The sequence below is a fragment of the Punica granatum genome, chromosome 8, assembly GCF_007655135.1.
Source record: "Punica granatum isolate Tunisia-2019 chromosome 8, ASM765513v2, whole genome shotgun sequence".
NCBI lineage: Eukaryota > Viridiplantae > Streptophyta > Magnoliopsida > Myrtales > Lythraceae > Punica > Punica granatum.
The window spans coordinates 4,120,171-4,135,831 of NC_045134.1; the positions used below are offsets into that span (position 1 = coordinate 4,120,171).

General features: G+C 40.0%; 2 protein-coding genes and 1 pseudogene across 2 annotated transcripts; 2 read left to right on the top strand and 1 right to left on the bottom strand.

Annotated features, from left to right (window-relative positions):
* Positions 1-262: 262 nt before the first annotated feature.
* On the top strand, positions 263-5,244 carry LOC116188600 (carotenoid 9,10(9',10')-cleavage dioxygenase 1-like). Its single transcript, XM_031518053.1, has 14 exons — positions 263-1,192; positions 1,284-1,354; positions 1,655-1,669; positions 1,777-1,888; positions 2,094-2,193; positions 2,300-2,362; positions 2,484-2,594; positions 2,685-2,869; positions 2,960-3,098; positions 3,247-3,370; positions 3,455-3,556; positions 3,942-4,193; positions 4,294-4,405; positions 4,655-5,244. The coding sequence occupies exons 1-14, from the start codon at positions 881-883 to the stop codon at positions 4,682-4,684; spliced, it is 1,728 nt and encodes a 575-aa protein (XP_031373913.1). The 5' UTR covers positions 263-880; the 3' UTR covers positions 4,685-5,244.
* Positions 5,245-6,723: 1,479 nt separating this feature from the next.
* LOC116187858 lies at positions 6,724-9,456 on the bottom strand (annotated as a pseudogene).
* A 2,181-nt stretch (positions 9,457-11,637) lies between these two features.
* On the top strand, positions 11,638-14,371 carry LOC116187344. Its single transcript, XM_031516001.1, has 3 exons — positions 11,638-12,292; positions 12,496-12,681; positions 13,745-14,371. The coding sequence occupies exons 1-3, from the start codon at positions 11,711-11,713 to the stop codon at positions 14,036-14,038; spliced, it is 1,062 nt and encodes a 353-aa protein (XP_031371861.1). The 5' UTR covers positions 11,638-11,710; the 3' UTR covers positions 14,039-14,371.
* Positions 14,372-15,661: the final 1,290 nt, after the last annotated feature.

Here is a 15,661-nt window from a genome sequence, read left to right on the forward strand (position 1 = left end):
TATTATTGTGAGACTTTTTCAATTTCTCTATTCTTGCATTAGGTTCATGAGATCTCTCTTAATTATGTTGACTGACTTATGGGGTGGTTTTCATAAGCCCAAAGCTCCTGCCCCGCACGGCATCTCATGACATCTCATATTTCTTGCTGACAAGCTGAAATCGACCGCACAGCAGCTTAATTTGAAGAATAAAGATGCAGATGCATCGAAGTGTATAAATGCAGCTACACAAAGTGTGATAAACATTTTTCTTACCTTTTATTGCACCGTTTTAGTAACTTGGCAGGGTATGGTGCATAGAGCTCTATATATAGAGCTTTATCTCTGGGACAAAGGACGCAGACAAGGGGCCAGAACACCTCAAGCAATTTGAGAGTGAAAGAGATTGTGATAGTGTGCGTGAGAGGGGAGTGTTGGTATAAAAGATTGTGGAGCACTCCACGTTGAAGGGATAGAATTCGGTGTGTACGGTATATATCAATCACAGACAATTAATATATTGGTCTTTGGATAGAGAGAGCGGTTAATTCTCGACAAATAAGTTCGTGGTCAATTACTATCGGCTCACAGAGAGATCGCTGCCAGAGTGACGAGCTGACTACATAGTGGATTTTTTTTCCCATCGGTCCTCGGGGTTTTTTTTCTCTACTACCACATTAAATCTCAGTGTCCTTCTATCCTTCACTTTATTTCCATCCCAATCCAGTTTTCAAGTTATGATATTATTGTTATTTGACAAGTTATAACTCTCGACAAACCTTCTGACCCATAAATCGAACAGAAAGAAAGGGGAAAAAAAGAAAACGGCAACTCAATGAGGATTACAAATTAAGATCAGAACCCGGGCGTCTATATATGGTCTCCAGGACTCTCTTTTAATATGGCGACGCTGTGGCTTTATGGAAGAGGGAGGGCAGCAATGGCGGAAAAGTTGGTTGAGGAGAAGAAGCAGCAGCAGCTGAGCTACAAGGGAAGAGCCAGGCCTCCGGGGATAGTGTTGTTGAACCCCAAGCCAAGCAAAGGCCTCACTTCTAAGATTTTAGACTGTGCTGAGAACCTCATAGTGAAGCTAACATCCAGGCTATCCAGCCATTCCCCACGGCCTCCTCTTCATTATCTCTCCGGTAACTTCGGCCCAGTTTCTGCTGAGACCCCTCCTGTCAATGACCTCCCCGTGAGAGGCCACCTTCCGGTGAGTCCTTCGTTTGCGGTATATGGTTTCCTTGTTTTTGTGAAATTTCACCGAAATGGTGCCAAAGAGGAAACCTGGTGCTATGCTGCAGGACTGCTTGAATGGAGAATTTATGAGGGTGGGTCCAAACCCTAGGTTTGTCCCGATCGCAGGTTACCATTGGTAAGCATGAACTACACAAATCGGATATACTTACCTCGTAAACCAAACCGACATCCAAGCATGACTAGTCCCAGCTAGTAATCTGAGAAAGTGAGAATACATCGTTATCTCATTGGAAGGGAAAAAAAAAAAAAGGATGAACTAGACGGACTTATGTATCCACTTCATGAGTTTTGCATTTTAATTTTGATTGAATTGAATAGTAGTGGTTAAGGTTGCGATGTATATTATATACTTACTATTTGATGGAATGGAATACTAGTTAACTCTTTACTGATCCTTTGCTGCTCCCTGATTCAGGTTTGATGGAGACGGGTTTGTATTACCATTACCCTGCTTCATTATTCGATACTACATTGAGAAGCTTTTACATTTCTCCTCATTGCCAGTAATGAAGCGAAAATGAATTTTCTTGATTGCAGAATGGTTCATGGACTGCGCATTAAAAATGGGAAGGCAACTTACGTTTCCCGTTTTGTGAAGACGTCAAAACTTATGCAGGAGGAGTTTTTCGGATGTGCCAAATATGGAAAAGTATATATGAATAACCATGTCATTCATTCATAGTCCTACTAGAGGAGTGTCATGAACTAGTAGATTCGTAAAGAAGTTCTTTCCTATATAAGCACTCTTTTTCCGATGTTTCGTGCATCAAGAATAGTTTTAGAGCTTTGTTTTTCTTAGTTAACTTTCTAATTCGTGGTCCTCATAAATCCTTTTATTCGTGCCCCTTCTGCAGATAGGAGACCTCAAGGGCGTGTTTGGCTTACTTGTGGTCCTCCTGCAAATGTTGAGAGCAAGCCAGAAGGCTTTAGATGTTTCCTATGGATTTGGAACCGGTAGGTTTAGATACCATTTCATGTTAACTTACATGTATACGAGAATTTTATGCATGGAACGAATGTGCCAAAACCTAATAATGGCTAGATTATACACCTTTCACAGGTAACACTGCTCTCGTATATCACCATGGGAAGCTTCTCGCTCTGCAGGAGCTTGATAAACCTTGTAAGGTCTTCCCTTCTCTTACATTACCATTCTGTTACATTATCCTGCTAAAAGATTAGTTCGTTCCTAGCCAAAAAGCCGAATATTGATCTTCCTCCATCATGGGCATCAATCGCCAAAGATGTGCTTAAGGTTTTGGAAGATGGAGACCTGCTAACTCTTGGGATAATGGACTATGAAAAGAGGCTTGCACATCCCTTCACTGCACATCCCAAAGTCGACCCAGTCACCGGTAATGCCTGTTGCATTGAGCAACGGAGCGGCTACTTATAGTTTTGTCAGCAGTAGAACAAGGTTGGATGTTAAGGCCGTTTGAATGCAGGTGAAATGTTTACTTTCGGTTGTTCACTAACGCCCCCATATGTCACATACCGCGTCATTTCCAAGGATGGTTTCATGCATGATCCGGTACCAATTACAATACCAGCGCCCATTCTGATGCACGACTTCGCCATCACTGACAGATATGCCATTTTCATGGATCTTCCATTTTATTTCAGGCCAATGGTACGGGTAACTTATTGTCCAAGCAATTGATATACACAGAGCATTAATTAGGTTTCTTTGGGAAATAGACAATATGAATTTCAATTTCAGGCAATGGTTAAAGAAAATAAGCTTCCATATGTCTTTGACCCGATGAAGAAAGCACGATTTGGTGTACTCCCACGTTATGCAAAGAATGAGCATGAGATCCGATGGTTCGAGCTTCCAAGTTGCTTCATATTTCACAATGGTTCATCATCTTCAAACTCTTATCAAAAGAAAATAGAAAGGCTTGAGAAGGATCACTTCCAAAACTTAATTACCTTCTTATAAGAGTTCTTTCTTTACTCTTCATATATCTTTTTTTTTTGTGTGTCAAAATTGCTCCGCTTTGCCAGCCAATGCGTGGGAGGAGGGAGATGAAGTTGTTCTCATCACTGGTCGTTGCGAGGATCTGGACCTAGAAATGTTTAACGGACCTGTCAAAGAAGAAGTCATCCCCAGAAGTTTCCGATGTGAATTGTACGCCAGCATTCGAATTAACATTTCCCTGCTATAACCTTTCTATGTACTGGAGACTAATCACGCTCTCTAAAACTTTGTCAGGTACGAGATGAGATTCAACTTGACAACAGGTCTAGCTTCACAAAAGAAGTTATCAGAATCCGTCGTCAATTTCCCCTCTATAAACGAGACCTACACCGGCAGGTGTGTTTCAGCCCCTATAATATAAGCGATCCACTGTTCCACAATAATTACAGATCGAGTCTTAATATATTTGACCTCTGACTTGAGCATCATTCCAATAGGTCCCTATTATCAATTGCTGCATGTATAGCAGTTTCTCCCTAGCTAGGAAACATTCTTTCTTGGTAGTTTCGGTTCAAATCTTATTCCAAGTGAAGGGATTTTGGCATTATTATTAGCGTTCGATAATCATTTTTAGCCTAGGCTTCCCTAGTTTAGCATTACTTCGTGGATAGATTGAACATTGAGAAATTTATGCTATGCCTACTTCATAGAAAATTATTTTCTCCCATAGATGTTCGGGTCCTTACGATCAGCTGCTTGTATGAATTCTTTTGATCCTCAGGAAACAGAGATATGTCTATGGAGCACTCCTGGACGGCGCTGCGAAGGTTGACGGGATCGCGAAATTTGATCTACATGCTGAACCAGTGGCAGGAAAAGAGAAGGTTGAAGTTGGAGGTAACGTTAAAGGAATCTTTAAATTGGGACCAGGAAAATTCGGTTCAGAAGCAGTATTTGTACCTCGAGGACATGACGTTGCTTCTGAAGAAGATGATGGATACTTGATATTCCTTGTGCACGATGCGAACACTGGGTAAATTTCTCCCCCTCTTACAGCCAAGTTACCGAGAGATTCAGTCCACCTTCAGATAAAGAGTATATAATGAGTCTTCCAACTCCTTTTGACCCTGCAGAAAATCATCGGTATATGTGGCTGATGCAAAAACGATGTCTGCTGATCCTGTTGCTGTGGTAGATTTGCCGAACAGGGTCCCATATGGGTTCCACGGGTTGTTTCTAACCGAGGTCTGTACAGCTTTAACAGATTCATTATATGTTTGCTATGAGTTCCATTGCCGCTCCGGTGTTGTGTTTTACATGATCATTTCTGCACTATTTTTACATGACCATCTTCATCTCTCTCCGCCTCGTAACTTGTTCCTCTCATAACTCCCATCCGGGAAAACTTCCGGCAAATCAGTCAGCTCCTAATTCCTCATCTATCCTAATTTGCTGGTTATGTTTGCTGAGAAACTACACTATCTTTTGTAACAGGAACAACTTCGAGAGCAAGCAAACATTTGATTTTCTGCTCGTGTTCGAGGGCCTGCGTTGTAATTTTTCACTCGTCTTGACAATATTTGCTCTCTATACCACCATTCCAAGAAAGATGGACCTCTCCCTCCTGTTGTTGTTGATGAATCTATACATATACGCAGTGTGTATATTCAGGAGCTATATCATCTTGTGGGCATGTAGCGACACCTTTGAAAACTTTGTCAAGATTCAAGAATGATTGAACATTCTGACCTTTTATTCTCTTTTGTAGAAAGGGTCCACTACTTATAACGTAAAACGAACAAAAGTGTACATCAAGTCCGGATAAACCGAGAAGTCAGGTTCGCCAACATATGCCAGAGTACACGACAGGCGTCTCCATGGGCAGGGGGCACAGTAGAAGACACCATAACCGTATACCGTTCGAAGCTCCATCTTTAATTATCAAGTTTGCTCCTTACCGAAAAGAAGAAATAATCAAGTCTGCTTCCCTTTTCACAACCTTCGCTGCCCATCTCCTGGCAAAGCTTCCTCAATCAACCTATAATCGGCATTAGAACAATGATACCCGTCGCACTTCTCCAAATGAGATCAAATTCCCCAGTACCCAGGGCATCAACCTTCACGAGAAGGAGGTCAAATAAGTCGAATTCCCCGGAAATATTGGAAAGCTTATAAGAAACTTAATAATTAAAAAAAAAATCATTAGGCGACTAGGATAAACTCAGTTCATCCCTCGTTTTTCTGATATAAAATGGTTCTTGTATGAGGACCTGACCAAACATATGTCCATTATTCATCTATTACTTATGCTCAAGCTTAGCATATAAATAACAAAAGAAATGTGTGCCCTCATTTGTGGGCTTAATTAATTGAACTTAATCAATATATATTTCAGATCACCTAACTTTATGCACATGCCAAATTCAATGCCGGATAACTTGAGGATCATATGTGTGTCCATCAGTACTTAATTATCTGCATATTATATCTGGCTATCTAGGAACTATATACATTGAGTCTTACGATTAATTAAGATCAATCCAGTCCACCTTTTGATACCTCAAAGATTGTTTGGTTAATTACGGAACTATCAATTAAGTATAGAGAAAACTATCACTGTCATCCCTTTACTTTCACCTTGCAACCACTTAAGTCCCTCATCAATTTTTGCTATCAATTTGGCTTAAACGTTGGGGTTCTGTCGATCAATTTAGTCCCAGCCGTCAATGTCACTAACGGATGTCTGACGTGGCTGCCTTGTTGGACAAAACGGTGTCAAAAAAATAATTTTCTAATCTGACTTTCTAAAACTGTCACTGTGATCATTTTACTTTCCTCAAACTATCACCTTAGTCCATCCTCAATTTTTGCCACCAATTTGGCCCAAACGTTGGGGTTTCATCTATTAATTTCGTCCTCGTCGTCAATGTCGCTAACAGATGTCTAACGTAGCTACCTTGTTAGAAAAATGAGGTCAAAATTATTTTTAATCAGAGTTTCCAAAACGAAGTCGCTTTTGGTAATTTTTTTGAAAAATTATTTATTTATTTTAACGGATGAAGGGGTAGGCTCACCAGGACCTCCCCAAACCAAGGGGCAATGGTCGACCGGGGAGGCCCCGATTGGTCTCCCCTCCTTCCCGAATCCCTCTGTGTAACTCTTTCGGTAAAGGTAATGCTGCTGATCGAAAGAAAAGATGCATAAGCTCATTAGAGAAAAGGAGGCTGCTCGAAGGGGCTTGCAGTTGAGCTGCTACGATGGAGAAACACCTGAAAGAGACTGAAGAGGCGACATGAAGCTCGCTATAGTTCTTAGGAAAGGGAAATTGAGGCTGGTCGTTAGAGTTGGACACGAGGCTGAACTAAAAATGACTCTGGAGCTCCTGACACTACTAATCTGTCTCCTTATCCAATTAGTAGTATCGGGAGCTCCGAAGTCATTCCTAGTTCAGCCTCATGTTCAGCTCTAACGACTAACCTCAATTTCCCTTACCTAAAAGCTATAGCGAATTTCAGGTAGCCTCTTTAGTCCCTTTCCAGTGTTCTTCCATCGTAGCAGTTCAATCACAGGCCCTTCCGAGCAACCTCCCTCCTCTCCAACGAACTAATGCATCTCTTCCTTCGATCAGCAGCATGACCCTCACTGAAAGAGTAAAACAGAGGGATTCAGAAATGGGGGGAGACTGACTGGGGCCTCCCTGGCCGACCGCTACCCCCTTAGTCTGGGGGGTCTCGCTAGTCTACCCCTTCATCCGTTAAAGTAATAGATAGATAAATAAATAAATTTTCAAAAAATTGCCAAAAGCGACTTTGTCTTAGAAACTCTGATTAAAAATAATATTTTGACGTCATTTTCTCCAACAAGGCAGATAAGTCAGACATCCGTTAGCGACATTGATAGCGAGGACGAAATTAATAGACGAAGCCCCAATGTTTAGGCCGAATTGGTGGCAAAAATTGAGGAGGGACTAAAGTGGTGGTTTGAGGAAAGTAAAAGAATGACAGTGATAGTTTTGGAAAGTCAAATTAAAAAATTATTTTTTTGACACCGTTTTGTCCAACAAGGAAGCCACGTCAGACATCCGTTAGTGGCATTGACGGCAGTGACCAAATTGATCAACAGAACCCCAACGTTTAAGCCAAATTAATGGCAAAAATTGATGAGGGACTTAAGTGGTGGCAAGGTGAAAATTAAGGGATGACAATGATAGTTTTCTCTTAAGTATATATCACGACATCAATCATGGACTTCAACCAAATAATGAACAATATCTCATTAATATAATCTGATTAAATATGTTGTTGGGTAGATCTCATAATAGTATGGATGGGTAGAAGAGTATTAGAGGCTCACATTAGATATAAAGATTTGGATGAACAATATTTCCTAATTTTTATTTAATATGTTAAATTGACAATATAATATAGAAGTATATGTATGATATAGGAACTGATGATCAGCTTTTGTTAAGGGGAAAAGGGAAGGGGAAGTGATGATGGATAGCGAATAGAAGTGGTATTCATAATGTCCTCTTAGCGGAAAAGCCTTACCTTTGCTTTTCATCAATTGGAATATTATACATATATTTCTCTGGTAATCAATGCTCGTCACTCTATTACCCTCATCATGGCCAGACATGGTATCTCCTATCCTCATTGGTTCTTCTCTTATAAAGCAAGCAATATTCAATTAAATATGCATCCAAAGTTTCTCTTTCTTTTCCTCATAAATACATATCGAATTTATTTAATTAAACCCCATCGTTTGTTCTGACATTGTGGTAAATTAATAAATAAGCATGCATTATCTTATTATTGAATAATTCATGATAATAAGTAAATTAACAAATAAGTATGCGATATCTTATTATTGAATAATTCATGATCGATTGATCGAACATCCACAATACTTAAAAAAAATTCACAAGAATTGTACGTAGCACCGGCTTTTTGTTCATTTGGATATATCATGCTACAGATACTGATCTTTTATTGCATCTAAGGGATGTTGTATATGAAAAAGAAATTCGTTATGTACTATGATATCTGAAAGTCCAATTTAGATTCAACTAATCTAGTCGAGCCTAGTCGGCTCATTAAAAGTAAAGCTCTCTCAAAATGGATTTTTTGCATTCACAAGGACTCAAACTTGAGACCTTACTTAAGCAGAACTAGTACCGAACCGCTTGAACCAACTGACGTTGGTTGTCTATGAAAATTTTTTGTCGGTATGATTTAATTGTTTAAACTCGAGTTCACTAACACTTTGGTTTTTCAATTTTTCAATTTCCAGCACTCGACTACTTGAATTTTCATAATTGAGAATTTGCTCCCTGAATTTTCAAAACTTGACCATTTTGTTATGGTTTTTGAAAATTCAGGGACCAAATTTTCGATTTTGAAAAGAGTCGGGTATGGTTTGGTCCTCGAAAGATCCCAGAACCCTAGGTTTGGTCCCTCAATAATTTTTGCTAGTGTTTTCGTCCCTCAATCTCCATTCCATCTGATGTTTTAGTCCTGCCATCATCTTGCGCGTGCCAACCATGACGGAAATCTCACGTGGCAAATGAGCTGGACCTAACTCCGTTAACCTCCCCTCTTCCTTAATGATCCCCATCCTAGCTAAGCAATACAACCACGCAGCAAAATTGGTCTCGTGACTAGTGCCGAAATCGATTCTGCTCGAACTCCCGAAACTATCCGTGAAATAAGGACGATCTCGATCGTCGAAGACTTGAGCTCGTTAGGTAAAAATGTTAGCATTAAGGGCTCACTCTGTTCAAGCAAACGATCGTGAAAAGTTCAATAGGCTACATTACCATACCGAACTAACTAAGGAGCCGGAGGGATCTCATCGACCCAGCGGATCAGGGTTTCAAGGATCGAGACGATTGAGTTAACCGCCTGGGACTAATGACAAATGTCGGAGATCTTGTGGCCGTGGATTGACTCGGAGAGAGCCGCCACGAAGTCGAGGAAGTTCTTGGTGGACTTTGAGGAGTGGAACCTCTTGATGTTATCGAGGGAGTGGATCCATTTGGTGGGAACCTGGAAATCATAAGGAGGGGAGACTAGGGTTACTTTCTAGGGCTGAGGGACGAGCGCGAGCAAGATGGCCTGTTGCTGGGATTGGAGTGACTCCGAGGAGAGGTTGATGGCCAGGGCACGAATGGGGTGGTAGGTCGGCGGCGGGGAGATGCCAGGGAAGCTCGGCGGCGCGGACGAGTTAGTGGTGGGACCGCCACACTTAGCACAAACCATGGGAGTGGGAGGCGCCGGTGGTGTCAATGCAGTCATCGGCGGAGGTTAGGGTGTGAGGGGACCTGGGAGAGTGGCGATGGTCTTCGGACTCCATTGATGAACAGCCCTGGAAATGGAAGAATGAAGGAGACGATGAACAACCCTGGAAGGAGAAGGTTCAGATGTGGAAATATGTAGCGAAAGAGACGTTGTACAAATTGACGGCTGTGATTTGCCTAGCAGTTTGACTTGATGGGTGGAATTCAACCGTTGGATGTATTTGTCATTTCCTGGTAAGCGATATTAACCGCTGGATTCGATCGAGGAAGACAACGACGTCGTTTTTGACAATTTGGGGGTGGTTAACGGAGTTAGATCCAGCTCATCCGCCACGTGAGATTTCCGTCATGGTTGACACGCACAAGATGATGGTAGGACTAAAATATCAGACGGAATGGAGATTGAGAGACAAAAACACTGGCAAAAAATTTGTGAGGGACCAAACCCAGGGTTATAGGATCTTTCAGGGACCAAAACTATACGTGACTCTTTCAAAAATTCAAATGGTCAAGTACTGACAATTGAAAAATTAGAGGACCAAAGTGTTAGTGCACTCTTTCTACTCTGAAGAGGATCAAGGAGATCACTTCATGCAGAATTCCATAAGAAACTTCTACTTGCTTACCAAAAAAAGACATACGGAATTTCTACTGTGGTCTTTTAGCATTTTGTTGGTCAAAATTTCGGATAGGAACAAAACGATCTGCCCCACTTACAATAGTGGATGGTCCTTCAATCAATTAATGAAAATAACAAGACAAGATTAAAAAAGAATATAGCATAATAGCGCATATACTCGTCTATTAATTTAGAAGTCGTAAATTCGATACATAATAGGACTACAAGTACTCATTTATTAATTATTTAAAAATATCTTTTATTCTATTAGGTCACTGGCCTTCTTTTTAATCGAGAAAAATAATAAGACAAGAATAATAAGATAAAAATTGCTATTTAAAGCGTGTATGCTTTTGCTAATGATTCTTGATATGTAAAGAAGGAACATTTCGGTGTAAAGCAAAGTCTATCGGCTAGGTTCCTAATTTAGGGTCAATCGAGGACCATATAGATTAACAAGAAAACGGGGGAAAAATAATTCAATTGAAGCATTTCCGTAATCCTCGGACGCGCCGATTTGTTGTTTTTGGATCTTTGTTTGTCGGGTCAGGAAACTCCTGACTAAGAAAAAATAAATTACCACTGCTTTTTATTGAAATTATCACCCCCTGTTTTTTTTTTTTTATGTACACAAGAGAGCCAAAACCCTATGAAGAGATAGAGATATAGGGTATAAACTATAAATAATATATTGTGCTGTCATTTCTTTAGAAAAAGCATCATATTGAGTGTAAAATTTTTCAGTTTCACACGAGAATCCTGAACTAAGATGTTATATATTCGATCATTATTGTATATAGAAAATTCTCGTATCTCCACCAATTAGGCTTTTAACTCTTTAAGACGAAAAAACTTGGCCGAAAGAATTCTTTTCAGTAAAATAATTAGAAGTCACTTTTTTCTTGGAAAATTAGAAAAGGGATACTATTGGATTGTTTTTGTTTTCCTGGCCAACAAGACTACACTTAACAAATAGAAAGAAAGCTTAAACGTGCCTCTTTAACGAAATTAACCAAAAAGCTTTTTCCTGTTCAATACTATATTATTGAAAGGATGACTTGCTATTGGCTTCGCAGCTTATTAAAATCAATGACAGAGAGTATATCCATTAGCACTAAAAACATTTTGCAAAGATCAAGAATTCTTCCAGCTATAAAGGAGTAAATAATCATGCACGGTGTACGATTAATAAATATATTAATCGTCACAATTCCATGGTGCTTTAATTAAATCACCACACTTCATAAATATTATAAAGATTCACGAGCTCACACGCATTGAAAATCACTTTTTAGTTTTTACGAGTGGCTAGAAATATTACCGGCTCATTACGCAAGGGAACCACTGTGTAGATCACCTGGTAATTTTTTTTTCTTTTATCCGATTATAAAATAGGTCTATTGATTTGGTAATTAATATTCAACCTTTAACCCCTTGATTTCAGGTTGAAAAAGAATGTAAATGTAGCAAAATTCCTTTCTCTATGATTTGCAGTATCGATTGACCAGCCCGATTAATATGCTTGTCAAGCTATTTAAAAGCCCCCCATATATAAAATGTTCCTTTCTCCCAAGTAAGCTACATGAAAGAGATCTCTCTTTCTCTCTATCTCTCTAATTCCATCTAATCTATAATGTCCAACCAAAAGACATCAATGGACATGGAAGACCCAGAAGCCCTTTACCCTTCATACTACGTCCAAAGCCCGGCTACCACCATCTCTCATGCAAACAGCGTTGATGTCACCCGTAACACCGCTGTCTCCTCGGAGTTCCCGCTCTTCTCGAACCCCAACAGGGGCAACCCGCACGGTGACAAGGCCTCCCTGCTCGCCTCCCGGTTTGCCACCCTCTCCCGCTACTCCTCTTCCCGTGGGTCCAACCACTCTGGCTCCTTCCTCCACCATGAGAAGTCCTCAGCCAAGGTCGTGGCCTTTGATGACCTACAGAGCCACGACACGGCCACGGAGAATGGCGAGAAGCGGTTAATCATCATTGATGGGTGCATTAATGAGGACGACGAGCGCGATAACGATGAGGACTACGGCCGGCCGAGTTCGAGACGAGGGTGGTGGAGGTTCTTCTCGTTCAGCTATTCTAGTTCGAGTTCTTGGATATTGCTGCAAGTCAGTTGGAGGTTTGTGGTGAGCTTTGGAATTGCAATGCTTGTTTTCTACTTAGTCGCTAAGCCTCCAACGCCCAATATATCCCTTAAGGTAAGATCTCGACTGCTCTCTTAATTCGGCATGAACTCCGAGTATATATGTGTAATAGATACTTGTATTAGATTAACACTTCGTGGTCATGAGGACAAGCCGACGTCCAACTAGTCTCAGCCAATAGGGGAACAAATAAAGATTTATTTATATAAATGATAAATTTGAAGGGGATAAGTAATTGGTTGCGGATTTATTATCAGGTGGCAAGAATTCCAGAATTTGGGCTTGGGGAGGGAGTGGATAGCACAGGGGTGACAACTAAACTCCTGACATGCAACTTTACAGTGCAACTTATGATAGACAACAAGTCCAAGTTGTTTGGGCTCCACATTCAACCCCCAGTCTCGCAGTTATTTTTCGGTCGGCTCCCGCTCGCTACTTCCCGTGTAAGCATACTAGAACTCCAACCCGAGCTATATGTTCAACGGTATCTTATATTGGTTCATATACATGTTCCAAAAATGCAATTTTCCCCCTTTCTAAAATTTTTCTTTTGGCCCCCTGAAACATGTGGATTATTTTGACAATTTTTTGGACTCAATTTGGAGCCGACGTAAAGCACAAGTATGGACATTGACAATAGTTTATTATAGGCAATTAACCAATTATCACAATTTGTGACGGCCCATATGAATTAACTAAATGGGCCAATTTCCTTAAATATCACCGATGATAGGATTGACAGTCGAGGCCCGGTAGGCCATGCCCGCCCCAAAAGTAAGGAAATTATCCTAAGGTAAATCCAACCTTGAGATTGTATGTATTGGGCTTATATTGATTGGACGATGATGTAAAATGTTACAAACATCGGACATGCTCCAACGTTTACAACATTGGATTTTTTTTTTTTACCAGGGAGGCCCATAGTTTAGTTAATGGAATAGAAATTTTAATAGTTAATAAATCAGCATTGGCAGCCCTAACACGAGAAACGAATTTACAATCTCTTAATTGATATTCGAGGAGATACATCAATGCACTACATCCTCTTTCTCACAAATGCTTGATTATTAATTTGTTGTTTAAATTTTATTGTGAGTCTGCTCATAAACACATGTAGAGCATCCGCATTTCAACTCGATAGATCATAAACCAACTATATGTTATATACATATATATATATATATATATATATTTTCTGGTTACCTAAAAAGCCCATGGCCATGATACAATAGAAATCCTAATAACTAATCAAAAAGCACGTGAGTATCAAATTTGAAACATTTTGATTTATCAAGTAAAAGTGTACACTACTGCAATAAAGAGGCACCGTAATATACCCTCTTTGATAATAATAGTAGATATTCTATGCATTCATGTTTCACTGTAATTTGTATCCTCTAATGCTGTGTAATGACATATTTTCAGTAATATTTTCTACACTCTCTCTTTTGGGAAAATGTAATCTTAGTTATATTATTTTTCTCGTGACTTGCTGGGGATATATAGGGAAAAGGAGAGCTATACGTACCGAGCCATGGGCCCGCGGTGTTTGATCTACATGTCGGTACGAGGAACAAGCCCATGTATGGCGCAGGACGGCTGATGCAGGACATGGTGGAGTCTGATCACGGCCTCCCGCTGGTGGTCCGTATGGTGCTGAGGGCATCCTACCATATTGCTGGGGGCCTCATCTCTCCCAAATTCCGTCACCACTCAGAGTGCTCGATGTTACTCCTCGGCGGGCCGTATGACAAGACCCACCGTACCCACACGTTCAACAGCTCCTGCTCTGTACTATAGCCCCTTCCACCCCATATGCTATTCTGTACGTGCCAAGTTTATATGTATCAGATACACGCGGGACATAGGGAACCCACCAAGATTTCCTACCCTACATTGCTCGATCAGTGGAAATGGATTTGTTCGGGTTACTTCGATATATAAAGGGCCTTCTCGAATAGTTTTTGTTGGTGTACGTATGTTTTTATACTAGGATCAATTAATTGATTCGAGGGATCTAATGATGTGCGGTTTATTATGTTGATGGCATATATTGGACATTGTTCCTGTGTTTTCCTTCTGGGAAGGTTACACTACTGGACTAATTAATTAATCCAGAAAGAAAACATACTACTTGTGTGAACAATGTGAAATATGGATTTTGTTTATGGTTGCACATAGAAAGCGTTTTCCCATATTCACACCGCATCCGATGTTGAGCCACCCTGCAGAGCAAGAAATTAATACATGAGACCGACTCAATCTGTTCTTATACATTGTTAGCTCTCTTTTGGAAAATTTAATCGTGAGTTTTATGTGACCCCCTAATTATTTCAAGAAATCGTATCAAAAGTGTGTCTTGCGACGTAGAGGGGGTCCAATTTATTTATAGCATCATGGATCATCCTGAGCCGATTGCTACTGAGACAAACTGCTGACGGAAAGCATTCGAAAAAACAATTCTGAGATCACAAGCTGGTGGCACGTCCTGTGTAATAATTTGCCTTTCGTGATATGATAATAAAAGAGCTCCTCCTTCTGGGTTAATAACATATTTTCATCTTGAGCCATGTATTGCATATAGCAAAGCAATTGTTACACGTATGGCACAATAGTAGGTTAGTACATTATCCGAGAACACTGACCTTGTTCTATCATGTCCATATGAGTAATGCTCTCGCAGTAGTCTAAGATCAGTAACCTAGTAAGATCTACTAACTATGGCTTGAGTATTGAAAGAATTATATAGCTTAGATAGTTTGTTTGTTTTTTTGATAAGTTGATAGTTTGTTTATTTATTGTTTTATTTTTTCATTGGCTAGACAATAATTTATTGTAGAATTTTTGTGCTCCATTGGACAAAGTGCATCGATCAGTTTCTATTTCCAGCAAAATAAGAACGACAAAAAATGATTGAAACCAAACCAAAGACCAACAGCACAGTGGATTGTATGGAAAGATGAACTCCCAACAATCCTAACAGGTAAAATCATTGGCCAATGTTGAAAAGAAGTGGAACATTTCAAAGATAAGTAGCACTAAGATTAAATAATTTACTGAAAGATTTGGGAAAACCCCAATTAATCCAATTGGTTACATGTTGTATAGATTTAATCATGCGTGTTATCCTCAAGAAAAACAAAATTCAGAGGACCCTTCTAAGAAAGAGACATTTTTAGGTAGACCCTTTTTCCCAGATATTTTAAGCGTGGATCACTTACCATTGCCTAGTTTCGGAAATTGAGAATACATAATCAGAACCGGAAAATTACTTGAATAATACAAAACCTTTTAAGTTGTAACGTGGACGGTACAAAATCTTTTTTTTGTAACAATTTGATACAAAACGTATCAAATTGTTTCAATCAAGTACAATCTGTCAATTTCCGTCGACGCCGTGAAGAATTTCTGATATGGCAAGTT